The 25267-nt window shown below is 41.7% G+C and overlaps 1 protein-coding gene across 2 annotated transcripts in view; it reads left to right on the plus strand.

Annotated features, from left to right (window-relative positions):
- Positions 1 to 25267, plus strand: part of HECTD4 (HECT domain E3 ubiquitin protein ligase 4) — a 122380-nt gene that overhangs the window by 62894 nt on the left and 34219 nt on the right. For both annotated transcript variants that reach the window (XM_087828682.1, XM_087828683.1), the window contains exons 23-48: positions 1044 to 1148; positions 2204 to 2367; positions 2901 to 3134; positions 4161 to 4353; positions 4545 to 4649; positions 5099 to 5187; positions 5559 to 5734; positions 6335 to 6470; positions 6584 to 6725; positions 6827 to 6993; positions 8183 to 8329; positions 9005 to 9189; positions 9958 to 10111; positions 11188 to 11468; positions 11672 to 11861; positions 13015 to 13096; positions 14126 to 14328; positions 15007 to 15142; positions 15932 to 16114; positions 16590 to 16754; positions 17132 to 17301; positions 18128 to 18243; positions 21776 to 21879; positions 23910 to 24071; positions 24181 to 24329; positions 24594 to 24673. In XM_087828682.1, coding sequence (XP_087684808.1) covers positions 1044 to 1148; positions 2204 to 2367; positions 2901 to 3134; positions 4161 to 4353; positions 4545 to 4649; positions 5099 to 5187; positions 5559 to 5734; positions 6335 to 6470; positions 6584 to 6725; positions 6827 to 6993; positions 8183 to 8329; positions 9005 to 9189; positions 9958 to 10111; positions 11188 to 11468; positions 11672 to 11861; positions 13015 to 13096; positions 14126 to 14328; positions 15007 to 15142; positions 15932 to 16114; positions 16590 to 16754; positions 17132 to 17301; positions 18128 to 18243; positions 21776 to 21879; positions 23910 to 24071; positions 24181 to 24329; positions 24594 to 24673 — 4018 coding nt within the window. The remainder of the gene's footprint in view (positions 1 to 1043; positions 1149 to 2203; positions 2368 to 2900; positions 3135 to 4160; positions 4354 to 4544; positions 4650 to 5098; positions 5188 to 5558; positions 5735 to 6334; positions 6471 to 6583; positions 6726 to 6826; positions 6994 to 8182; positions 8330 to 9004; positions 9190 to 9957; positions 10112 to 11187; positions 11469 to 11671; positions 11862 to 13014; positions 13097 to 14125; positions 14329 to 15006; positions 15143 to 15931; positions 16115 to 16589; positions 16755 to 17131; positions 17302 to 18127; positions 18244 to 21775; positions 21880 to 23909; positions 24072 to 24180; positions 24330 to 24593; positions 24674 to 25267) is intronic.

The raw sequence follows: 25267 nt of genomic DNA on the forward strand, positions 1-25267 counted from the left end.
CCAAAAGAAATTTGCCACGGAGGCTTTTGTTGAGGTGGGGCTACCTTGCCAGGCCTGTGAAGTCACTGCTGCATTCAGAATGGCCCTCCTTTCACTAACAGGGCATCAGACCCCTGTCCACTCCGCACCTGTCCCACAGTTACCTTATGGACTGAGATCGTCACAGCATTGCCTTCCCTGTCCCTTGAACAGGCTGCTGGTTCTTCCAGCTTACTGCTCTAAGATTGGGTACCCCTGTGATGGCCATCCTAGAACCACAGGGCCACTGACGTTTAAAAATGTGGAATCAGTGTTTTCAGATGAATCTGAGCCTTTGGAGCAAAAATAATCATCCATTCTCAGACTGATGAGAGTGGAGCCATGCTTTGTAATCTGGGCCCTCGGTATACAGCATATCTACCTAGAATACGAATATGAACCGAAATGCCTGCTAAACGTGAAAACCTCTCCCACGTCTGTTCCTGGAGCCTTCATCTCACGGGCATCATGTACCCTCTCTAATTCAGCCACAGACAACAAGTCTCCTCTGGGGGCTGGTCCGGATGCACCGAAGCCAGATCAGTGCAGCACTTGTAGCTTGTTCTCTGTTTTCCTGCCTCTCGTTTCGTATTCATGGTGTCGGTTCCACAGTACAGAGCAAGCTTTTCCGGCCCTGTCTCTCTGTTCTTCACAACATGGCCACCCGCATTCCTTATTGGCACAAGCAAGGCGGTGGCGTGGAGAGGGGGAGGACAGAAAGAATAGAAATTTGAGGAATTTGTTGAAATTATGCTTAAGATTTGATTAACCTTTACTCTGACCCTGCTATTGGGCAATTGTGATCCACTTCACACATGCCTCGTCCCAAAAGCCACGTGGTCAGGAGAGACACCTGAAAGATTGGTGTCCAGATGAAAGGGAATGGAATTTGAATTTAAAAAGCAGGTGAGGGAAGGAGTGAAGTAATACTGTGGTCCTTTTGAAAGTAAGTCTCTGAAATTCATTGCTCTCTTGAAAACTGTGTGTCTTGTTTTTAAAGTGCATTTCCCCCCCTTAAATTTAAGGTGGAAGGAGATACAGTCACCTTCTCCTTTGAAATGAGAAGTGGCCGTGAACACAACACTCCTGACAAAGCTATGTGGGGCTTTGCTTGCACAGTTCGCGCTCAGGTACTGGACTCTAACCTCCGCTGTGTACATACGTACTTTCTCCTTTGTGCCTTGGTTACATGCCTCATATTTGCCTTGGAAACAGGGCAGAATATGAGCTACTGTTTCATCCATCTCTTCTTCAAATAAGTTCCGCAGCACAGAGAGTCCATTGCTTCAGGCTCTGTCTTCAAAGCCTGGAGAGGTGATCTGCCTCCAGTGTCTTTCCACAGGGCGGAGAAAGCTCAGCCACTAAGCACTTGGACTCCAGGTTTTAAGAGCAGTAGGGTCAGATTATTTTCATTCTATTCCCGGAGGCTCTTCTTGCTTGATTGGGTCTGTCTCTGATTATTTGTGTTATGCTCTGTGTACAGATTTAAGTTACTCATTTCAGCAATGCACAGCAGTTATCCTCCCGCCCCTGGAATCTATGTAAATAAATTATTTTCCCACATGAAAAAAAGGAGAGGGAGCAATAGGAGTTTACTAGCCCTCAATTGTCTAATTTGTATAGCTTATCTTAGATTGGGGGATCGCTGAAGTTTGAGCAAGCTGGGACTCTGGTGTGGATCCTCTGCTGGAATGTTAGCTCTGCCGGAGCAGGTAGCTTTGTTTTGTTCTCTGCTGTGCCTCAGCCTAGAACAGTGGCTGGTACACAGGGGCACTCAGTGAATATTTATGGAATGAATTCGGTGTCATCACTGACAGTGTCTTGGTTCAAGCACAGGGTGGAGGTGACAAAACGAAGCAGTGATTTATACCCAGGCAGGCACCACAGAGAAGCAGTTACCCAGAGAACCGTGCGTGCGGTTTGTGCTGTTTCTAATGTGGAGTCTTATTGGCTGTTCTCTCTCCAGAATTGTGTTGAGACTTCGCTCTGTGGTCATTCCAGTGCCACCATCTATCTGCTTATGAGTGTTGGGTGCTGGTGTTGGGTGCTGTCCCTGTGTCCCATAGCAGTGTACTCCCTACTGCTCTGTGACCCTGTGGTTGGGGACAGTGCAGTGTGGTGAGCACAGGTGGAAGGGCTACGCGTGTACACTGACCAGTGTGGTTTGCCCCTTTCTGCATTGTAGGAGTCTTCGGAGGATGTGTCAGGAGGCTTGCCCTTTCTGGTAGACCTGGCTTTAGGTCTGTCTGTGTTAGCTTGTTCCATGTTAAGAATCCTGTACAATGGACCAGAAATTACCAGAGAAGAAGAAGCCTGTCAGGAGCTATTGCGGTCCAAACTTTTACAGAGGTAACAAAAGGCTCAAACTGGGCTAGTTTTGCTCACAAAGGAAAAAGGACTTGATGTGGAAAACAGCTTTTAGTGTTTCCCAGCTGATTGTGCCTACTGCCTGACAATCCCATGGGTGTCATCGTGTCTGAGAAGTAAAATGAAAATTACACCAAAGTGCCTTCTGGCCCTTACTTTACTAAATTTAAAATTGCAGCCTTGAGCTGCATAAACTTTTCTCCAGCAAATATTGTGTAATTAAATTAAAGCATCACCAAAAGGATAGGTAGATGGGAGACAAAGCAAACAGGGCAAAATGTTTATTTGAGAACCTAGGTGATAGGTGGATATATGGTGTTAACCAAGTAATTCTTTCAACTTTTCTATATATTTAAAAGTTTTTATAATAAAATGTTGAGAAGGAGGTAGATTCCCAAAGATGTGGTTTCGTATAATATGCTCACATAATGTGATCCTTCATATATTTATCTGCAAACTTTAAGTAGCTTTCCAGGTAAAAGAGGGAGTGAAGAACCTCTTTTCTCTCTATTCAGGTGCCAATGGCAGGTCGAGGCCAACGGTGTGATCTCCCCCGCTCTTACTCCAAGCCCGTCTCCATTGCCTCTGACCATTGAGGAAGACAGAGAATTCACCTACCCCTCTGACGTCCTTGTGCCTCCAGTTGGACACTACTTTGACCTGCCCCGGATCAGGCTACCTCCAGGAATCATGATAAAGCTCAGGGAAATCTCTGGGCGTGCTAGACCTCAATTTAGACCAAGTATAAAGTATGTTGCTAAATAGCATTTCATTTTTCCCAATGGAAAAAGTTGTTGAAACAGTTGAAGGGGGTATTTTCTTATAGTCTAGCAAATGAACCTTTAATTTTATGTTTACTTAATGAGTGGTAACCAAGCACTCTGGAGAGTATCCCCTGGTGGTATTCCAGGTCAGCAAGTTTCAAAATGTGGGCCTCCAGTCAGCAGTTAGCATCACCTGGGAACTTGTTACTTCTTGGGCCCTGTTTCACACCTACTGAATCAGAACCTTTGAGGATGGGGCCCAGTGATCCTGGTTTTCACAGCTTTTCCATATGATTCTGATGCATGCTACAGTTTGACAAGTTCTAGGTTTTTCTCAGGTGGCTTTACCTTCTACTGGTAGTCATCACCTTTTGTTTCCATAGAGTCTAGAGGTGTTTCTTTGTTTTTGCTGCCTATTGAGATGGTCAGGAAGGGGTCTTTATTCTAGAACGTGAAGCCTTGCAGTTACAGATGTCTTCGTGGTATACTTGCTTAACGCGAAGTCTATTTTGCAGGCCTCTGCTCTGCCTTCTGAGGCAAGATTAGCCATTTCAGAGAAAAATTTAAAGAACAGATGACATTTAAAATGAAAAAATACAGAAGCACCATTGTTCTTAGCCCAACATCCATACACATGAAATACCACCAGCCATAAACTGCATAAGATTAATTGGCAGATAAATGGTGCTTAAGGTCTTTTTTAAGCCTGAAACCTCATCCAGCTCTAATGTGACTATAGCTCAAAATGTATAAATCATAGAAAGTGAAGTATCTTTAATTTTGATTTTCAGTGTTATCAATCAATGTTAGTTTCATTAGTTAAATATATTTAATTATTGCCAACTTGATAGGAAAGCCATCATGTAATGGCCATGCCTCTTTATTGGCGTAAAGTAGGTCTGGAGAATATTCAATATATTTACATCAAAGCTGATGTTCTTTGACCTATAAAAAAACTATTGGTAAGTTGAGTGCGTGGCATATACCTGACTACTTCCCATTTAATACCAGAGAAGTAATTCAGCCGGATGTGATGGAGGAGATGGTGGTATCGTGTGTCATTAAGCACTTGAACTTGGTTGATGCACTGCAGTCCCTAATGAATTTCCAGTATCAAGAAGAACATGCCGAGGAGTATGATTTATTGTGTAAAATCATGGGCGAGACCTTTAAGAAACTCAATGCCATGGAGAGACAGCTGCAGGTAAGCAAAGCCTGAAACACCAACATTTCTCTCATAACTGCTGGGAATAATTTCTTTCCTGGAAACTTCACGAAGGTACAAAGTGATCGGAATTTTTAAAAATAATTATGACTAAAATTATGGAATTTACAGATTGCACTTGTTTTTATTTTGCATCGATTTTCACGTTGTTTTATATTTTAATGTGTCAGAGCGTTGCAGAATTGGAACAGAAATGGCAGAGTGAGGTAGACGATGCCACACAGGGGAAACTGGAGAGCAACATGCCTTTCTTCTACGACTACCATTTCAATGAGGTAAGCGCGCTCGTGCCGCGCGAGATCGAATCCTGCCACGCCTAAGATGTGCCACACCTGAAAATGTGCCTTTCTTTAAAAGGGTGAATTGAAATTTATTAGACCAATATGCCAATAATACAAGTAATAAATTACTTGTGAAGTTGTTTTTTGACTGATTAATAGTGTTACAAAGAAGCTGTCGCCATCATCAGATTTTGCTCTCAGCCTTAAAAAAATAAATCAAAGGCAGAGTTAACAAGCACTGTAGAGATCCCCAGAAAGTGGCCAATACCATTTTTAATCATTAAAATATCAAATAATAACTTACAAATGTGCTTCTGGCATAGAAATATGGACCAAAGGTGGTGTTTCCCCCCCTGAAATTTTCTATTCTTTTTAACATGTACAGTGAAACTTGGTGTTCGCAGAGCCTGCATGCCATCTTTTCTTCATTTTTCCTTCTTTAGAACAAAATGAAAGAACTAGAACTTTTGTGTTCCATGAAGGAAGTCTCCTTTGATGGAAATGATCTTGAAAACATGGTCCTATCACTGAGGTTAGTGATGTTCATAATTGTGTAAAGCTAACTTATTCCCTTGGTGCTCAAAAAATGTGAAGATCTAGTCTCAACAGATATTTAAAAAATATTGTGCATTCACTAGATTTTAGACTTAGAAGTCATTTGGAAATTTTGATGTTAACCTTCAAAAGTTAACACCACGGCCTTTGAAACTGGGCACAAAGAACTAAAACTGACCATAGTTTATAACACTGTTCCCCTCAGGTAGGGAAAGGGGGAGGTGAGCAGTATTTATCACATGACTTTTGCTTAGTTTCCCATCTGTCTTCTCATGTTTTTTGTAATGAAAAACCTTTGGTTTTGGGAAACTAGAGATCGACTAAATGCACATGAGCCTTTCTTTATAGGGAGAAGTTCCTACAAGAAGTGAATTCTCTTATTCAGAAACCCTCGCACCCACTGGCTAAAACGAAGACGCTAGTGAAGAGCTTAATGAACCGAGCCGAGCTCTTGCTGCACGTCACCATCGCCGCCCAGTCTGGCCTCACCAGAAGCATCTCAGGGACCCCTGCGGAGACACCGGGTACTGCTCAAAGCCAGCCTTGCACAGGCTCTCCGCAGTAGTCTTCGCAAAATGTGCATCAGCTACTTTAAAAAAAAAAAAATCACTCTGTGTACTCCCAGTAAGGAAGAAAAGGGAAATTTCAACATCTTTTATTTTGCCTTTTACTTTTTCCAGCCGAGAAATGCTTTTCATTAAGTTCAAGTGGTGTTTTGTGAGTCAGCTAAGCATCAGCCATGCAACAGATAAAAAAGATTCTTGAGATTAATTCAAATTACATTTTTTAAAAATGTATTTACTAAGTACTTTGAATCTGCTATGCATGTGTGTTTTACCAAACATTTATTAAAAACAAAGTTTTAGAGAAATAGTACTTTCTGAAATGTTCTTAGTAGATTAATTTAAGACTATTAATTATATTTAAAGGAGAGGAACTGTATCTTATTTATCTTTATATCCTCAGCACCTAATTCAGAGTCTAGCTCAGTTATTTAATAAATATGGAAGGAGGAATAAAATGTATATACTGGACACTTTGACTCTGCTGTTTGGTAGTTCTGTGCTGCTGCTCTCCTTACAAATGGACTGGCAGCTATGTCAACCTTTTCCTCTCTGTTCCAGCCTGTAAATCCGCTTCTGAAACAAAGGTGATATCTCATGCTGTGCGGCAGCCTGTTTTCCTTCGTAGCATGTCGGCTCCCTCTGACCTGGAAATGATCGGTAATGAAGATTTGGAATTTACTAGAGCAAATCAGAGGTAAATGGCTAATGGCCAAGGTTGGATTCCCACAAGCAATCGAATGCTCTTCATCAAAACACCCCCCCTGAGAGTCTCGTTTTTCCAGCCAACAACTGTTTTCTTTTCTGTAGGCGGCGCCATGTGACCAGCCACCGAAGCAGCTCCTTCACACTCCTGCAGTCATTGGCCATCGAGGACAGCAGGGACAAGCCTACCTACAGTGTCTTGCTGGGGCAGCTATTTGCTTTCATCGGCACCAACCCTGACCAAGCTGTATGTCGTGTTTTTTCCACTACTGATAAATAGCACTGAAAAGCACTGCAGCCCTGCGACAGTTAGCAGGAGTCAGGTGTATTCTTTCTTGTGCATTTTAGGTGTCCAGCAGCAGCTTCCTTTTGGCTGCACAGACGAGGTGGCGGCGAGGAAACACTCGCAAGCAGGCCCTGGTCCACATGCGAGAACTGCTGACCGCAGCTGTGCGAGTTGGGGGAGTGACGCATCTTGTGGGTCCAGTGACGATGGTCCTTCAGGGAGGACCCAGGTCAGTTGTTTCTCTTGGTTTATACTGTCCTGTCTGCAATGGGCAAAAGCCCTCCCAAAGATTATTCTTGGGGCCAAATCATAGACAGTGGTATTTGCTTATGTTTTCCCCTAAAATATTATATTTTTATTTTAATAAAAGTAGTTCAAGATTTTGTAAAAAATTGAGCATATATCACAGAAAATAAGTCTCTTTACTCACCTTTCCCTCCTAAATTCCACTTTATTAACAGCTTGTATCAACTACACATACATCAATAGCTGTTTAAGTCTCTGTACACGTAAGTGTGTGTGGGAGGATGTTTTTTACTTAATTCAGATTATATTATACATGCCTTACTGTAATCTGAGTTGTTTTGCTCCATATATCTTGGGTATCTCTATCTTTTCATGTCACTACATATAGATCTGTTTTGTAGTTTTTAAGAACCTCATGGACCTCCTTTGTATGGATGCCTGTATTTTATACTATTTAATGCATCCCCTGCTGATGGACACATTGGTTCATTCTTTCTTTACTCTCTCCCCTTTCCTCCCCCCTGTTCTTTTTTCTGTTTTGTTTGTTTTTGCATTAATAATAGTGCTTTAGTCAACATCCTTATACCCATATTTTTGTATACTTTTATGCTTATTTACTGGATTAATTTCTAAAAACATAATTGTAGATACTAATTTTGAAGAAGGTTTTGTAACTTATTTGTGAGGAATTTTTCTAGACTAGTTTCCTACTGGGCTTCAAAGACCTTCAAATAGAAATAGAAAAGGCCTTTCTCTCCAAGTCTTGGGCTGGGACTGCTGGAGGCTCTCTGTGCCTCCTGGCAACTCTCTGAGGAATTCTAGCCAACAAACAGAGGGCAGTGGCTGGAGGAAAATGTGTTAACCAGGAGTTTATGTGAATATCTTGAGAAATTTCTGTCAATCAGGAGAGGCCAGGTTGTTTTTCGTAGGGAGCCCTGCTTAACTTTACCTATCCTAGGATTCCTTAGATTTCTCTTGAGTGGGGGCATTGTCTTTGAGGCACACTTAGAAATCCTGTGGTCCTGCAGTTTGGGAAATAGTGATCTCCAAGATCCCGTTAGTTCTGGATTCGTTAGACACACTTGGGTTTCTCAGAACTCTCCTGCTCTCATGTTCACCATCAGTGTTCTTGACATGGCTCAGGAAGCCTGAGTTTGGTTTTGTTTTCTTAGAATTGAAGAACTAACCTGTGGTGGGATGGTCGAGCAAGTCCAGGAAGCCTTTGGCGAGACCATGACCTCTGTCGTGTCTCTGTGTGCTCGTTACCCTATTGCGTGTGCAAATAGCATTGGGCTCTTGTGCACCATACCTTATACCAGGTAAGTAGGGAAATGCTTTTTATTGTATGTAAGTTATACCGCAGTGTAGTTGATTAAATAAAAGTAATTTTATATTTAAAAAATTGGGTATTTTTACTTTGATTATCCAGTGATATCATTCTGATTAAATGAGCTTGCCTCCTGACCCCTGAAGTCACTATGTAAATTCCTTATTGTTGAGCTCCTACATGATCAGATGTGTCCGTTAGAGATTATATTACATTGTCAGAACGGAGAGGTTTGAAGGAAAGAAAGAGGTCCCTAGGAAATTACTTACAATTTTCGCAAAAAAACATTTTGCATGTGTGCATCTCTTTCCTCTTAGTCTCTCAGTTAATAGTTTGGAGGTGTCAAGCACTCATGAAGCCATTCTTTGAGTCCCCTTGTGTAAAATACATAATTTTTTCTATTATAGCCACCTTGAGTTGAGACCCTCAATTTTTACTTTGCTGTTCTGTATGAACAAACCAGAACTTGAAGTTCCTTATTTATGAAGGAAATCCTCTTTCTACAAAAATATATCTATGTTCAGTTATACATGGTAGTGTCCTAAGTTGTAGACAAAGAACTATACCAACATCTTTTCTGTCCTTTGATAACCTGAGTCTTAAGTGAGAGGCTCCTGAGGCCTGGTCAGTTACGTTTGTTCTGAACAACTCTTTCTGCCTGGCCCAGGAGTGAAGAGCAGTGCCTGGTGCGCAGTGGCCTGGTTCAGCTCATGGATCGACTGTGTAGCCTGAGCAGTCAGACTGAGTCCAGCTCCAGTGAGAAACAAACCAAGAAGCAGAAGGTAGCCACCATGGCCTGGGCAGCCTTCCAGGTGCTTGCCAACCGCTGCGTTGAGTGGGAGAAAGAAGAAGGTAAGGAGCAGGATCCCTCTCCCTTCCTCTCTCTCTAAAATCAATTAAAAAAAAAAGAGGTCTAATGGGGGAAGTAGACCAGTGAACATGTAGTTACAGGGTAGTCGATGCCATAATCCAGGTGCATACAAAGTGCTGTGGGACCACAGAGCTTCCTACAGACCAGCTGTGTAGGGATCAGGCAGCGCGTACCAAAGACGGCGACCTGTCAGTTTCCCTGCAGGGTAATGAAGCCTTTCAAGCAGATAAACAGCAATGTAGGCCCAGGGATGCAAGAGATCAGAGAAGTTCAGGAAAAGACACAAAATTTTTGTGGCTTTTATAAGAGATGCTTGGGTGCTGGAGTGGGGGGAGACTCTAGAACTACAGTGAAAAAAGAAAGATCCAAAAAGCTCTTATTTTTAAGAAGAGGTAGGGTGTGGATTAAAAATGAATGTTTTCATTGCAGTAAAATTGTGATTCTTCCCTGTCAATCACAGTCTATTTTATGGTTTTGTGTGGATTAATTATATTTCGTTTTAATTAAGAATAATGTCTTTCCCTGACATTGAATCCTTTTTCAATATTCTGTTACCTTTTTATGTGCAGGTATTAGCTAATGAGGAGATGCTAATTGGATGGCTAATGAAATACTGAGCAAGTTAAAGAGAAAATGGGCAAGGGAGTAGGGCTTTAACACAGGGGGACCGAGAGGGAGGACTTTCCAAGCTGGAGGCTCGCCATCGTTCTTGGGGTTTCACCAGGCCTTTTCTTTCTCTAACTCTGAAGGTGGCTCCACAGAGGCCGTGCACTCAGGTCTGGCCCGTCAGGTGTCCAGCCTTCTCACTAACCATCTTGCCCGAGCGACTGAGTGCTGTGGCAACCAGGCTGCGGGGAACGATGCTCTCCAGGACGTCCTCAGTCTTCTCAATGATCTCTCGAGGTAAGGCAGGTCCCGCTGGAGCCCTGGGAGCAGGCAGCTTCCCTCTTGAATGATTGGGGCTCCTTTGGTTGGCCTTGTCTTTTGAAGCACGGAAATTACTAGGCTGTTCTGACATGCTCCTGCCTCAGGAAAAATAGTAGACAATAAAGTCATTGAAAAATAGACCATAAAATAATATGTTATCATTTGCTTTATTAATACTTTGCAGGTACATCTGCTACCCTTTCAAGTCTGTGCATTTGCAGCCAGTAACCAAAATCCTTACCCTTGTTATAGCAAGGACCTGTTGTTAACTCACTTTCCCATGCTGTGTCTTTAAAAGAAGATCTCTGTGGAGGTTTAGCACCATCACGTGTGAGTCACGAGGCCCCCCGCACAGGCTGCCTGACATTTGGCTTCTGCTGGACTCGGTGCTTTCTCCTTAATGACATGTGACAGCTTCACCTATGGCCAATCCTGGGCTGGTGAGGCCTGCACAGCGCTACATGGCACCTCTGGTCTCAGGGTGGTCCTTAAGAAGGACTAACAGATAAGCAGTGAGGCTTCTCGGTTGCATTTCTGTCTTGGTGCTCTGTGAGTCATGCCAAACTACAGGATCTCGTTTAAGTAAACATCGGGGATCAGAAAATATTTTAAAAACCTTTCTTTTTAAGTATTATTAGTCAGTTATGAGCTTCCATTAGATAATTACATAAAACCCTAATTCTCCATCATAAAAGCATAATTCAAATCCATGTCTTCCCTCCCAGCCGGGCGTGGCTCAGCAGTTGAGCGTCGACCTAGGATCCAGGCGATCGGGGTTCGATTCCCAGTCAGGGCACATGCCCAGGTTGTGGGCTGCAGCCGATCAATAACTCATCATTGATGTTTCTATTTCTCTATCCCTCTCCTTTCCTCTCTCTGAAATCAATAAAGATATATTTAAAAAAAAACACACAAAAAAACCCAAAAAACAAATCCATGTCTTCCTCAGGAAATCTGAGGCGTCATTGGTTTAACCGCACTTGGGGACCGCTTCTGAATTTCTCCGGGCCACCATTCCTAGCGTGGTGTGCTGTTTCTCCCATCTTTTCCAGGAGCCACATAGGGAAAGCCATCCTCAGCCAGCCAGCTTGTGTGTCCAAGCTCCTGTCCCTGCTGCTTGACCAGCGCCCATCCCCGAAGCTGGTGCTCATCATCCTTCAGTTGTGCCGGGCAGCACTCCCACTGATGAGTGTGGAGGACTGTGGGAACGTGGAGCTCCCGCCATGGAGCTACTCTGTGCCCTCCCTCAACAGTGAGCAGGAGGATCCCAGTGACCCAGCATCCAAGATCGCCTCGTTGCTCTTAGCAAAGCTGGCAGATTACGTGGTCCCAGGTGAGCAGCTTCTGGACAGGAGGAATGGCACTGAAGTGCCTGCTTCTGTGGGCAGTCAGACTGAGCCTTCATGTTCCCACAGTGGCAGCTATGCTTCCTGTGATAAAAGAAATGGAAAAGGGCACGGGAGAGGGGGAGGAAGAGAAATTCCAAAACCAGTGTTCTCCCTGCACGAATGTTGCAATTTTTCTGTTTGCTTAAAGGGTGTCAGACAGTTCTTTCTCCAACCGCTTCCGAACCTGACACCACGCTGACAAAAACCAGTCCCAAGAATTCCTTAAAAGGAGATAAAGATCCTGGGGAAGAGAGTGAAGCAGTGGATGGCAAGCTCTCTATCTTTATCCACAAGCGGGAGGACCAGTCATCTCATGAAGTTCTCCAGCCATTACTAAGGTGACAGTGATTTAATAGCTGCATGTCATTAAGCACTAACTATGTAGAAGGCCCTGTGCTAAGCCCCTTACATATGCTAACTGTCTCAGCCCTCTTAGCAATTCTAAGACAAAATCACTATTGTTACCGATAGAGAAACTGAAGCTGAGCTGAAATGCAGACACAGGCCTCTCTATTCACAACTTAACCACATCTCAGTACTGTCTCTCTAAACCCAACTCTCTTGATGGAGAGTTTACAGTGTGACTTGTGCTTTGAGAAGGAATCATGGAAGCAGTGTTATTGGTGTCCTTCAGCTATCAGTAAATTTAAGGATACCATTGACTGTGGGGTGGAGAAATAAGAGGACCTTTTTAAAAGTTTTTATTCATTGAAGTATGAATGGTATAATTGCCCAACAAGGAAGTAGAAATATGTCATTATTGTCCGATGATTATAAATCTGCGGGGCCCTATTAGTGGGATCCAGGACAACAGGAAGGCCAGCCATGGAACACAAGGGAATGTAGAGCAGGTATTTATGTCTCAGGTGGAAGAGTCCTCTCTTTAAATAAATGATTTCATGATGATGTTATCTTCATAATTGGGTCCCTTGTCTGCCATCATGGCAACTGAAAGCATTAATGGGCTGCTGGCATAAATTAAACAGGATCAGGGCCGGTCAGTGCTTAGATGAGGAAATCTCCAAGAAATATCTTGGGCATTGCAAAATGTCATAGTGTAAATTTGGTGGCAGAGGAAGCTGAATTATTAGAAAGGGAGATCCAGTCATTCCCACCAAGGCATCGACTCTATGCTGTTGATAAACTCCCCTACTTTGGGATTCTGGTCACTTAATGAGTGCCTGGTGTGTGCCCGGCCTTCCCTTTATTATAGGTTCAGACTCTCAATTTCATTCAGCTCTTTAGTTTGTACATCATTTTCACATAGGTTTTTAATTCTTTTTAAACTCTAAAAACAGCTGTTGTTTTGATTCCTTAAAGTGCTATAATTAAGCAATAGAAGATCATTTTATTTTTGGGAGAATGAGTCTTACTGTGGATTTTAAAAACCTATAATGGTGGCCTGACCATTACTGAGTTGCCTCATGGCATGCAGCCCCCACCTTTGACCATGCCTGTAAGATCCTTGCCTTTCTTTCCTTCCCTTTTTAGTAGCTCTGAAGGACGGCCCTTCCGACTTGGTACGGGTGCCAACATGGAGAAAGTTGTGAAAATGGATCGAGACATGACCAAGGTAACCCTAATATGGAGACACCTGCTCTGACAAGACCCACGATTAAAGAACATTGCCCTGCTTCAGGTTTTCACAAGAAATTTTTTTTTAATGAATTCAAGTTCCCACAAAGATGCAGGGTAAGACATTGAAGTCAGTGGCTTAACTGGGACCATTTTCAAGAGAAGTAGTCAAATCAATTTATCATTAATGTTAAAATGTAAAAGAGAACTCTTGATTTTGGCCTAGAAGTTTTTTCTTAGCTCTGTTAGGAAAGTTTTACAGCCTAAAAATACTTTAAAAGTAATAATAGATGAAAGGCGGTTAAAGAGTAATAATAGATAATAAGAAAAAAAGACAAATAGCCCATCAAAATATTAAAAACATGCACAGGCTCACAAATTATACAATATATAAATAAAGGAAAGGAATAAAAACAGTAATGTGTCATTTTTCACCTGGCAGATGGGTAAAGTTAAGAAAGATTGGCAGTACCCATTATTTGCAAGGTGAGGGTATGGAGGCATTCTCCAGAGTCCAGAGAAAACCATGCTCTTCACAGCTTTGTTTGTAAAGAGCAAAGTAGAATATGTGTACATATAAATAGGGGAGTGGTTAAAGAAATTGTTATATGTCAATGATATCTCAATATTTAAATGATAAAAAAATTATACATTGTTATATTCACATAGTAAAATACTGTACAACTATAAAAAAAAGTCAGATAACTCTTTATGTACCAACATAGGAACACGTTCATGGTATTTTGATAACTGGTAGAAATAAATGGAAAAACTGTGTATGTAGGGTGATCCATGATTATGTAAGTCAGAATTTGCATGGAAAACATCTAGAAGACTAACCATTATCTGTGTCTAGGTGAGGACATGGGACGTTGTGGGGAATTTCCCTTCCTACATATAATATCTTAATATTTGAATTTTTGAAAATGAACCTGGATTGGTTTGGTAATTGGAAAAACAGGTTTTACAAAGTATAGTGATGAGAAGAGTGACATGACTATCGAGAACTCTTCAAACTGCCCTGCAGGGTGGCTGCTGTGAAGTGATCACAGAAGAGGCTGCCGCTGCTCTCCGGAAAGCAACCAAGTGGGCACAGTCGGGCCTCATTGTCAGTGTCGGGCCACCGGTAGAATCGGTCAACCCAGAGACTGTGAGTGGACTGTCCACGGGCGACAAAAAGAAAACTGCACAGACCTCCATTTGCCGAGAGAGGAACTCTGATCTTGCGAGGTAAAACCTTTCATAGGGTCGAGCCCGTCCACACACTTCTCACATTTACTTTGTGATGGGTTTGTTTTTAGGGTTTTAATTTTATATCAACCCCTTGACCTGCTGGAAATGGGGACTCAGGGCTTAAAATACTCACCTGAGGTTGTGATGGATGAGCAGGGAGACCCTCCTGGCTGAGAGGACAACCTATAACCAGAGGATTGTTGTTCTGAGAAAGGCCACTACCAGAAGCACCAGCCACAGTTGTCTTGAGTGTTAGTGAACTCTGGCCTTGCTGCCTTTACTTCTTCCAAACAGTACTTTGCACCATCCCAGCTGTATACATAACCCTCTTTCTGGGAGAGGAAAGGATGAATGAGTGTTGACTCTGGGGAGTTTGTGCCAAGTGTTCTGTGCTTTCGAGCAGGCGCAGATAGATACAGGCAGTACCTCTTCTCGAGCCTGAGGACTTACACAGTCAAAGGTTGGGGTCCATTGTTTCAGAGGAGTCTTCAGTTACCAGAGAGAATATGAGAGAGGTGATTTCTTCCCAATGAAAACAGCTTTTTCTCAATCAATGCAATCTATTTTCTTGTATAAATAGAAAATGTTTTCATCCGAGCCCAATACTAAAGCCATTTCTTCCCATTCTTAACCATGGCACTGGGCACTGATAGCTTTCCCCATTGGCACTTGCAGGACTGACCCCGTCCGCCCCTTCATCAGTGGGCATGTGGCAAACAGCATGGCAGCGGAAGTGATCGCCTTGCTGCATAGCTTGCTGATGGCCCCTGAATCAAACGCCGCTCAGATATGGACCACTACAGCAGAAAAGGTCAGTGTGGTGTCCCTGCCTAACTGAGGAAGGGAGGTAGGGTTCCTTTAGAATCATGCCTCACAGGGGACATTTTCAGTAAAATGGGATTTCCCAGATTGGCCAGTTATGCTTGTACCTGTTTTTCCCCTTGAATTTGCTTTGATTTAGTAGTTTCAACTCTTGACCTACATCTCCTGTCACTGCCAGTTCTAATCTTGCAGAAGACAGAACAGAGTTCTCAGGGAAAGAATGGCACCCCTTGTTTCTCCTCTTGCTCATGTTCTAGTAGTACCAACATTAGGAAACCACGCAGCCTTGGTTATTGCATTTGTGAAGGGTACTTGCTAAGTCTACAGAGGCCTCTGTGAGTTACGCTTCCTAAGTGCTCTGTCAGTAATTCATCATTACCAGTGAAGCTGGAAATCTGTAATCAGTTCCCCTTTCCCATAGTCATTCGTCAAGTGAACTCTATGTACCGCGTCCTAAAGGTAATGGGTGATGAGACGTGGGCAGTATGCCGTAATGGTTTTCCTTCAGATAAGTTTTTGCTTTGCTTTAGGGATTTTATTAACGCATCGTTATTGCTCCCATATTTTGAGATTGTGTATTTCCAGTTCTGCCCAGGTACCTAAGGCAAATATGGCAGGAATCCCAGTGGTCTTGCCTAATAGTTATTTCATCCCCCCCCCCCCCCCCCAGTTCCTTCAGCACATGGGTCCTAGTCACTGTCATAGACACTTCATCTCCCTTAGTATCAAAATGACCAAAGCTCTGACTCCTCCTCCACGGGCTGCTGCTTATGTTTAGGTTCTGTCTCGTGCACTGATGTACATTCCACAACTGGGGAAATATGCAGAAAGCATTCTGGAAAATGGAAGCAGTAGTGGCAGAAAACTCGCCAAACTTCAGAGGATTGCCCGCCAGGCTGTTGCCGCACTGTGTGCACTTGGAGGCTTCAAAGAGACAATCAAGACAGGGTCTGAGGTTCAGGTAACCAGCCACCCTGTCCTCCCATCATTGCTTTTTCCCAAATGTGAGCATCCATTGATCAATTGACCATCTGTAAGATGAGTGTTGTCCACCTAGTTGGACAAAAATCCTTGGTCCTTCAAGCTAAATAAGGAATCTGAGAAACTCGTGAATTCTAATCCCCATTGTTGCACACTATTTAAATATTAGAATAATACTATGTGGTGTTAACTGTAATATTTGCATCCCGTGGTGTCGTTAATATTGGCAGTATTTTAGAATTGAAAGTTTTGAGATTAAATCATACCGTGGTCACCTTAACAGGTTTTAGGACCTGTTGCTGTAACTCATGTTCAGGACTTAGTGTCAGCATCATAATAAATTGTTACTGTAATGCCCATAATGACAGCTGTGAACTTACTCTTCCTACTTGTCACCTGTAGAGTTGCTTGACTGTCAGAGCCTGTAGGTGGTGCTGATCCATCTGTGTCTCTAGGTTTTAGGCAGAGGAATATCAGGAAGCATCGGAATAGTGGCTTCTATCAATGAACAGGAAGGTATAGCTACAGTCAGATTCCCACCCATAGACTGTAGAAAGACTTCGCAAGCATCAGACACACTGACTATTCCGTTGTCTAGACTTTGTGTTCCAAGATCTGAGGTAAGGTGATTTTAAATGCATTATAAAGTGTCACTGCAAATGGCAACCACACTGTGATGAGTAGTATGCACAGTATGGAAATACAGATACTGGTTGTCTTAAATTTACTTGCGATGTATATTTATTTATTGGGTATGATTATTTAATAGTCACATCTGTGTGAAAATTCTTATCTCAATGCCAAAATTCAATTCTTGGGTTAGAAATATTTCATTGTGTTGTATTTTTAATTGTCTTGGTCTAGTTTGTAATTTTCTGTATGGTGATTTTATTTTTTTAACTGGTATTTTGAGAATTAACTCCAGATAATAACACCCTCATTTCTTATAAACTAACTACTTGAATTTAACTTTTTGCCATGCCCCCCCCACCATCAGGCATTGCCTCTTCATAAACTGTCCATTACTGAGAAGGTAGTACAGGCAGTCCAGTCCATGTTGCTTCCTCAGGAGGGAAGTCTCTCTATTCACACCTCACTTCCTGCAACAGGAGATGGGTCGGCTCCTGTGATGGCAGTTGTTCGGCTCCTGGCTGAAATAAGAACAAGGTGAGCACCCTCCAAAGACCCCCTGATGTGCCGAGATGGTATAGGCTGCAGAGGCAGGGTCCTTGGTGGGGCCCCAATCTTTGCACTTTGTAATAAAGTTGAGCTGTTCCCCTATAAAAATAAATAATCAAAATGTGCTGTATGGAATGCATACAGAAGGTTCCCCTGATTTGCTTTGGTAAAAGCACTTAGTTCTATCACAGGAATCCCTCTGTCACTTGGCCTCTTTTAAATGGTTCAGGAAACCTTAGTGTGTATGCACCTGCTCCATCACTGTCCAGACTGGTAACGAGAAACCTAGGGAATGCTCACAAGTGTTGGCGTTGGAAAGAAAAGCAGTCTTTTCCTGCAGATACATCCATTTACCATTAAACAACAGAAACAAGTTTCACTTTTGATAATGAGACTTCTCAGAAAGCTCTCGTGTATTTTGAATCAGGTGAGAATGAAAACAATACAGATATTCCAAGTGTCTGAGTTCCTCTTGTTCCCAAACCACTAATATTGCCCATGCAGCGCAGTTTAGGGAAAGCTTTTGAGACAATGCAGATTTCTCACCTGGCACTTTGTGTCTCCATTTAATGGAGGAGACAACCGTTTTTCCCTTTTCTGATTGGCTGTGCAGTGTCAGCAGTTACTATGTGGGAAAAGAGAAGTTATTTATGTATTTCCAGACCAGTCCAGTTCAGAAAAAAGCAAGAGGAAGGGGGAGTTTGAACCTTGTTGTAAATTAGGGGACAAAATTGATTGAAATGTTTTTCACAGTTGACTTTTTAGAGAATGAACATTGATGACTTTGAAATATTGTAAATCTTTTAACATTAAGAGCATGCCTGGTCATGGCCCAGCTTTTAGAAGACAGCTTATTTTGTGAAGAATTCATACAACAGTGCCCAGCAGCTGTTGAAGTTCTTAACCTAGTAGCCCAGGAATGCAGTGCTGGTGAGTACCTGTATGGGAAGTGTCTTACCTTATCTTACTGAGTTTTTGTCAGCACATTATAATTTGATAACAGAAATAGGTACTTCTCAGGTTAACTTAAGGACCATGTCAGAGTTCTTTTCCTCCATTTATATTAGCTCATTGCCTTTATTTCCCTGTTAGATCCGTTTATGAATGGTCCTTAGGGATGGAGATACTTGCTGACTATTGCGATCAGCTGCATTTGAATTCAAAGTCAGGAGTTTGCATTAACACCCACCTTTATGTGTGTGTGTGTGTGTGTGTGTGTTTCTTTGTGTGCTTATGAAAAAGTTTAAACAAATACAAAAATAGGGAGACTGATATAGTGAACCCACATGTTCCCATCACCTGGTTTCAATAGTTATCACTCATGGCCAACCCTGTTTCATCTATGCTGTACCCTCCTGATTGTTTTTAAGCAGATTTTGAGATACTTTATCCGTAAATATTTTTGTATGTGTCTCTAAAAAAAATAAGGACTCTTAAAAAAATAACCACTATGCCATGATCACATCTAAAAAATTAACAGTAATTTTTTAATATTATTAAATATCTATTCAATGTTCAGCTTTCTAATTCTCTCAAAAAGTCATACTTGTTTTTACATTTGTTTATTTGAATCAGGATCCAAGCAAAGTTGATACAGTAATTCATTGCCGTGTCTTTTAGATTTCTTTTAAAATCTAGATTCCCCTCAGTATCATTTTTCCCCTTGCGATTTATTTGTTGAAAGGTTTCCCACAGTCTGGGTTTTGCCGATTGTATCCCTATGGTGTCATTTACTGTGTCCTTTTGTCCTCAGATTTCCTGTAAACTGGTAGTTGCCTGGGTGCTTTAAGTGAAAGTTCATGCTTTGTCCCAAGGATATAATTGGACCCTGTATGAAATGGCTCACAATTGGGGCGGCATTGGCTCCTCACTCTTCCAGTAGCAGCATTCTCATCAGCTGTGAGGGAGAAATTAGCCTTGAGCTTCCTGAGCAGTTTTTGTTTATGCTTCTTCTGGTCGCCTTGTTCACATTACTTACTGGTCCTCGTTTTGGTTGCGTTTTCAGTCACTGTGTAATCTCGTTTCTGCCCTTTCCCACACAGTGGTGATTTCTGGCGTTGTTGCCTTTCAGCGTGTCCTCTTTTGTACCTGTTTTACTTCTCAAGTCCCCTTCTTCTAACACACGTAGAGCTGTGGAGCCAGGGACTTGTTAAAACTCAGAGAAACCCCGAGAACAGAGAAACAGGACAGAAGAGAAGGACTTTGCTAGACTTCTTAGGCGAAGTTACTTCTGACTAATTTTTGCCCGTAATTTAATGTTATACTTGTGATAGGTCCTTAGTTCCCTGCCTCTGCTTTTTAATATTCTTGGTTTAGGTTGCATATAAGACACTTTTGAATGATTTTAGCAAGCATATAACTTGCGGAATTAATCACTTGCTTTTCTATAGGACTCTTCCTGAGTATCCTCTTTTATACATTTTATGAAATAAAGAGGTCTTAATCTGTGAAATTAACTTCAGTGCTCAGTATATAGACTAGAAATTATAATAATTTAGAGCAGTGATCTCAAATGGTTTTACTAACATCCCGCCTAACCCCTTTTTCCTAGTGGAAAAGAACTCTGTGGTGACAGAGGGTTGGAGAGAAACGTATGAGAAGTACTTAGTAATTGCTACAGAAGAGAAGACTATAAGCTTATATACATCGATTTATATTCTAAAATAGCACCCTGTGTTGTCAAATATAAAGTTGCTGATTCCCCATTTACCTGTAAACCCCTCCCCCACAGCATCTGGGTTACTTTGCAAAACAACAGTGGATGCTCATAGCCTTCAAGGAGTCATAGACATGCTTAGAAGAAATGATGTTTCATAAAGAAGATTCAAGGTGGTGGGTAGAAGAGAAAGTTCTTTGATTTTTATTTGTAATGTGTTAATATTTTTTATTTCATATATGAAAATGTTATAAAATTTATAGGCAATCATATTATCGAGTCTCTAAAATGAAAAAAAAATTCAATGAATTCCTTCCATTATTTTACTATGTGGGATGAAATAAGATTTGACCATTGTAATTTTAACTAACTCATATCTAAATGTTATAGTTTCTCCAATCCAAAGAAGAGTATCTAATTCCATTTGATGTAGGAAGATGGTGCTACAGAGCTTTTTTTTCATGAAGAAATATTCCTGAGAAGTTAACTTAATCCCTTGGCTGAAGTAGCATAGGAAACAGATTTTGAAACTGAAGAAAAGTCTTACAGAAACCAGAAAAAGTCCTCAATCTTATTTTGTGCTCAGAGGTCCGCCCAGACCCACCTTCTCTGGCTGCCTCTCCTGTGCTGTCCCAGCTTCTGTGTGGGCCGTCCTGCCCTCAAGGCCCAGGCCTGGCAGCTGTTCCTCTTAGAAGGACCCCAGCCTCACGAATATGCCAATTTTAAAACCATCGTCATTATTCACTCTGGATTCAGTTCTCCTCTCTGACTTCCCTGTTTTACGTGATACTCAGACTGTTTTTGACATGTTAATACAAAAACTTTTCATTTTGATGAAGTCCAGTTTATCTAATTTTCTTTTACTTATTTGTGCTTTGGGTGTCATATCTAAGAAACCACTGCCCAATCTAAAGTCATGAAGATTTATACCTACATTCTCAGAGTTTTATAGTTATATAGCTATAGGTCTTTTTAGGTCTTTGGTCCATTTTGAATAAATGTTTGTGTGTCATGTAAGGTACTCCTGAGACATCTGACTCTTGATTATTCTATTTTCATAGTGCCAAGTGACTCAGAATTCCCTTTCTCCTCTGCTTATTGAAATCCTGTGTTTTCCAAGGTCTAATTTAATACTGTCTTCATTAAGCCTTTCTGGATCCTGGAATGAAGTCACCACTCACTCATCGAGCCTGTGTTTGTGCCTTATATCATATAATAACATACTACAGCCTTGTACTATGTTCTGTATTATATGTATGTAGGCCTGTACATGTCTTATCTCTGTTCCTGGATTGAGGACTTCTGCTCTTGTATCTTTGTACTCTCCAGCATCTAGCACTGTGCCTTGCATATAGGAGATGTTCAGTTGGTGTTGGACTTTTAAAAAATCCACTTAGAGTAATAGCCTTCATTTGTTAGATGATAATAACAGCTTTCATTTGAGTGTTTGCCCCATGAGAGGGACTTGGTTAAAGCCTCTCCTGAATTTTTCATCTCATCTTCACAACCACCCTGTGAGGCACAGGCACTGTTATGCTCCCTGTACTGGAAGTGAGATGTCAGATATTGAGGAAGGGAGTCAGATTCTGAACCCAGGCAGCCCAGCTCAGATCCCTGTGCTCTTGGCCCCATTGCTCTGCTGCTGAGCTACGTGGAGTAGACAAAGATGGCTGAGGATATTTGCTCTTTTGTAAGAATTTGAATAATCTCTGCAAGCATTTTATTGCTTTGACCCTACTCCAAAAGAGCTGGAGCCCTCTCAGGGTTGTAGGACCTGTTTCCACATATTCGCTGTGTCCCCTCCAGGAGAGCGCCTGGCCGTCGTGGAGGTGCAGTGCGAGCGGCTGCGGATGCTCTACCGGGACTGCGCTCGGCCCCCACCACCTCCCCTGCAGGCCGACCGGAGACAGGTGAGCCCTCGGCAGGCCCCATGCCTCCTGCCCGAGTGCAGCTCCCAGCACTGAAGACTGTCTGGCTGGCACATTAGTAGTATTTAGAGTGAGCGTTTGCAAAGCCGTTTAGAGGTGTATATTCTGCAGGGACATGCTATCATCTTGGAATGTCAAAGCACATTGATTTGACAGCCTGAGTATTGAGAGATTACAGCAGAGGAGCAGAACTCATTAATTTGTAAATATCTATGTTATCAGTAACAGAAAAAGAAAACTTTTTAAAAGTTTTAGATCTGTAGTCTATCTCATAACAATAAGGATGTGTAGAGAGAGAATGAAGCAGTGATTAAAAAGTGGAAGTTGTAAATTGTTAACGATTAGCTTATCTGTGACTGCCCCCAGCAGCACTCTTCATAATAGCCAGAGAGGGGACACCACCTGAGTGTCCATCAGCTAATGAATGGATGCGTGAAGTGTGGTATATCCATACAGTGGAATACTGTTCAGTCTTCAGAAATAACACTGTAGTAATACACACTCCAGTATGAGTAAACCTTGAAATTATGCTGAGCAAAAGAAGCGAGTCACAAAAGACCACGTGTTGTATGATTCCCTTTATATGAAATGTCTAGAGCAGGCAAATCCATAGACACAGAAAGCAGATTGCTTGCTGCCAGGAGCTGGGGGTGAGGGGTGGGGAGTAACTATTAATGGGCAAAGGTTTCTTTTAAGGGGGACAAAAATGTTCTAAAATTAGGTCGTGGTGATGGTTGCACAACCCTGAATATCCTAAAAACCATTGAATTGTACACTTTAAATGGGTAAATTATATGTTATGTGGATTATATTTCAAAAAAATCTGTGTATCTTAGTAAGAGTGTATAAAACTTGCAGTATTCTCATAGGTTTGGAATTATTTCCAAAAAAAATTAAATAAATATATATATATAAAGAAATGTCTCCTGAAATCTCAACATCTCCAGTTACCTATAATTTATTTTTTTTAACAAAAATGGGTTTCTGTAGTCCATACTGCTTTGTGTGTAGCTCTTTCCTTTCTGTAGTGAGTATCTTTCCACATCAGCCAATAGAAACTTAATAGTCCAGCATATGCTTGTGCCTCAGTTTACTCACTCAGGTTCTCATTGTTGCAAATCCACATCTTGTCCAGTTTTCATCAGAGCATCCTTGGAGCTGATCTTTAAGTTCTTTCTTTAGGATAAAAGTGAAATGGAGGGGTTTTAAAAAATATATGCTTTTATCTGATAGAGAAGCTTGAAATTTTATGATTAGATTCATTAAAAACGACAAAAGTAGAAAACTGAAGCAATCAACCTAACCAAGAAGAAAGGGAGTATAACCATAAACTCCTTTGTTGCTTTGAGCTAAATATTAAGTCATAGTAATATAAATTCTGATTACCGACTGAACTAAAATTTGTCCTATAGCTGCACAGGGAGTATGAGGGGAGGAGGACCTGTGCATGTACATGTGTGTAAGGAGAAGTAGGCAGGTGGGAATTAAAATCTCTTTGTCATAATAGAGGATAAATGATGTCTTAATGGGATATTAAAAATAGCATCTGCCTGGCCAGGTGTGGCTCAGGGGTTGAGCATCAGCCTAGGATCCAGGAAATCACGATTTGATTCCTGATCAGGGCACGTGCCCAGGTTGCGGGCTCGATCCCCAGTCGGGGGCATGCAGGAGGCAACCGATCAATGACTCTCTCATCATTGATGTTTCTATCTCTCCCTCTCCCTTCCTTTCTCTGAAATAAGTAAAGATATATTTTTTAAAAAATAGCATCATAAGCATGGAAGGAGAAATAGAGGTAAATATCAGAGTTAACAGTTAAAAGAGTTTAGAAAGTGATTATTTCTAGAGAGCAGAACTGAGATAGGGAAGGAAACTGCCTTTTTTAAATAAAGAAAAGGTTCCTTTGGTGGGGGGGGGGAAGATATGCTGTTAAGTAAAAATTATTTTTCTTCTTTGAGGGAGTAAAGGGTTTGTTTGCAATTCTGTTGAATGAGATTTTTCCCCCAATGCAGCCCAAAGAGATAACTTGGAGCCCCTCGAGAGTGTTCCCACCTGTTCGAGCCTGCATGTTCTCATCACACCTTACTTCTGTCACCTTCCTGGCTGACCCCAGCGCTGGGGGCGGTCTGCCCCGGGGTACCTTTATCTATGCCACTTCACCACTACCAGTTCAGGTGAGAAATCTCATGACACTCTGGCTGTCACCTCTTCAAATTTGAAAGAAAAATCTAGTTCAGCTGTGCAAGTTGAGCCCTCTGATAGCTACTTCTGGTGTTTCTTCAGGCCCCATCTTTTTACTGGGAAATTGAAATTGTTTCCTATGGAGATACTGATGACGACACTGGACCGATCGTTTCCTTTGGCTTTGCTACAGAAGCAGAGAAGCGAGATGGGGCTTGGACTAATCCAGTGGGCACTTGTCTCTTCCATAAGTAAGTGGCTACTATCACTGTTACTTAACAAAAAGTAGTGGGTTGGGTGCTTTAATACTAAAGTAATATCATTGTAATCTCTATTCCCCCAAATGTGTAAAATACTAGTTGGAAAAATATTCACGTTTAGGGAAAGAGAATCGCTGTTAGGATTTCTCTACTAATTACTTTCATGCCACTGAACCCCCTTGGCCCACTCACTGCTCCCCTGCCTCCGTGCTGGTGGACTAGCCTCATCTTTGACTCCCCTTGTTTTCTCCACAGCAATGGCCGGGCCGTGCACTACAATGGCTCCAGTTTACTGCAGTGGAAGAGTGTCCGCTTAGATGTGACCCTCTCTCCTGGTGAGTGCAGCGGGAGCTTTCTTTTACCCTCTGTATTTCTGTTGTTCCCAGGTTTTGGTCTAAGTAGGTTAAAATTAAATAAGCTTAGCAACTGGAAACAGGCATTTTGTCTTTTAGTGAAAACCAAGCGCTCATCATAGCTGTTTCCTAGTATACGCCAAACCTGTCATTTTATGAGGCCATTACCTTAGAGCCTCATTTGGTAACTGAGGAGTCACATTTACTTCTGTTCCTCTAATTTCTAAATCTTCTATATTGAGAAAATACTACCTTTTTACCTTCATGCCATAAGTAATTGTCCATGTGTCAAAAGAAAACCTTGTATTCATCCATTCAAAAAATCATACCCAGTGTTTTTCCTTTTTGTCTTGACTGCCAGGAAAATAAAGGCTGAATTTAATGTGTAATTGTGGTAATTAATTCAGACACTAGGCATTTTTCTTTTTCTAAACATTTTCTTTTCAAAATTGTTTATTTCTACTGTAACTTTATGTTTATTTAAATACATTCAGTTACTTCATGTCTTTTTCAGATGTAAATGATGGCATAAATAAATAAAAACAAAGGTAGCCAGTGATGCGTGGCCTTATTAGC

The sequence above is a fragment of the Miniopterus natalensis genome, chromosome 20, assembly GCF_054644295.1.
Source record: "Miniopterus natalensis isolate mMinNat1 chromosome 20, mMinNat1.hap1, whole genome shotgun sequence".
NCBI classification, from domain to species: domain Eukaryota; kingdom Metazoa; phylum Chordata; class Mammalia; order Chiroptera; family Miniopteridae; genus Miniopterus; species Miniopterus natalensis.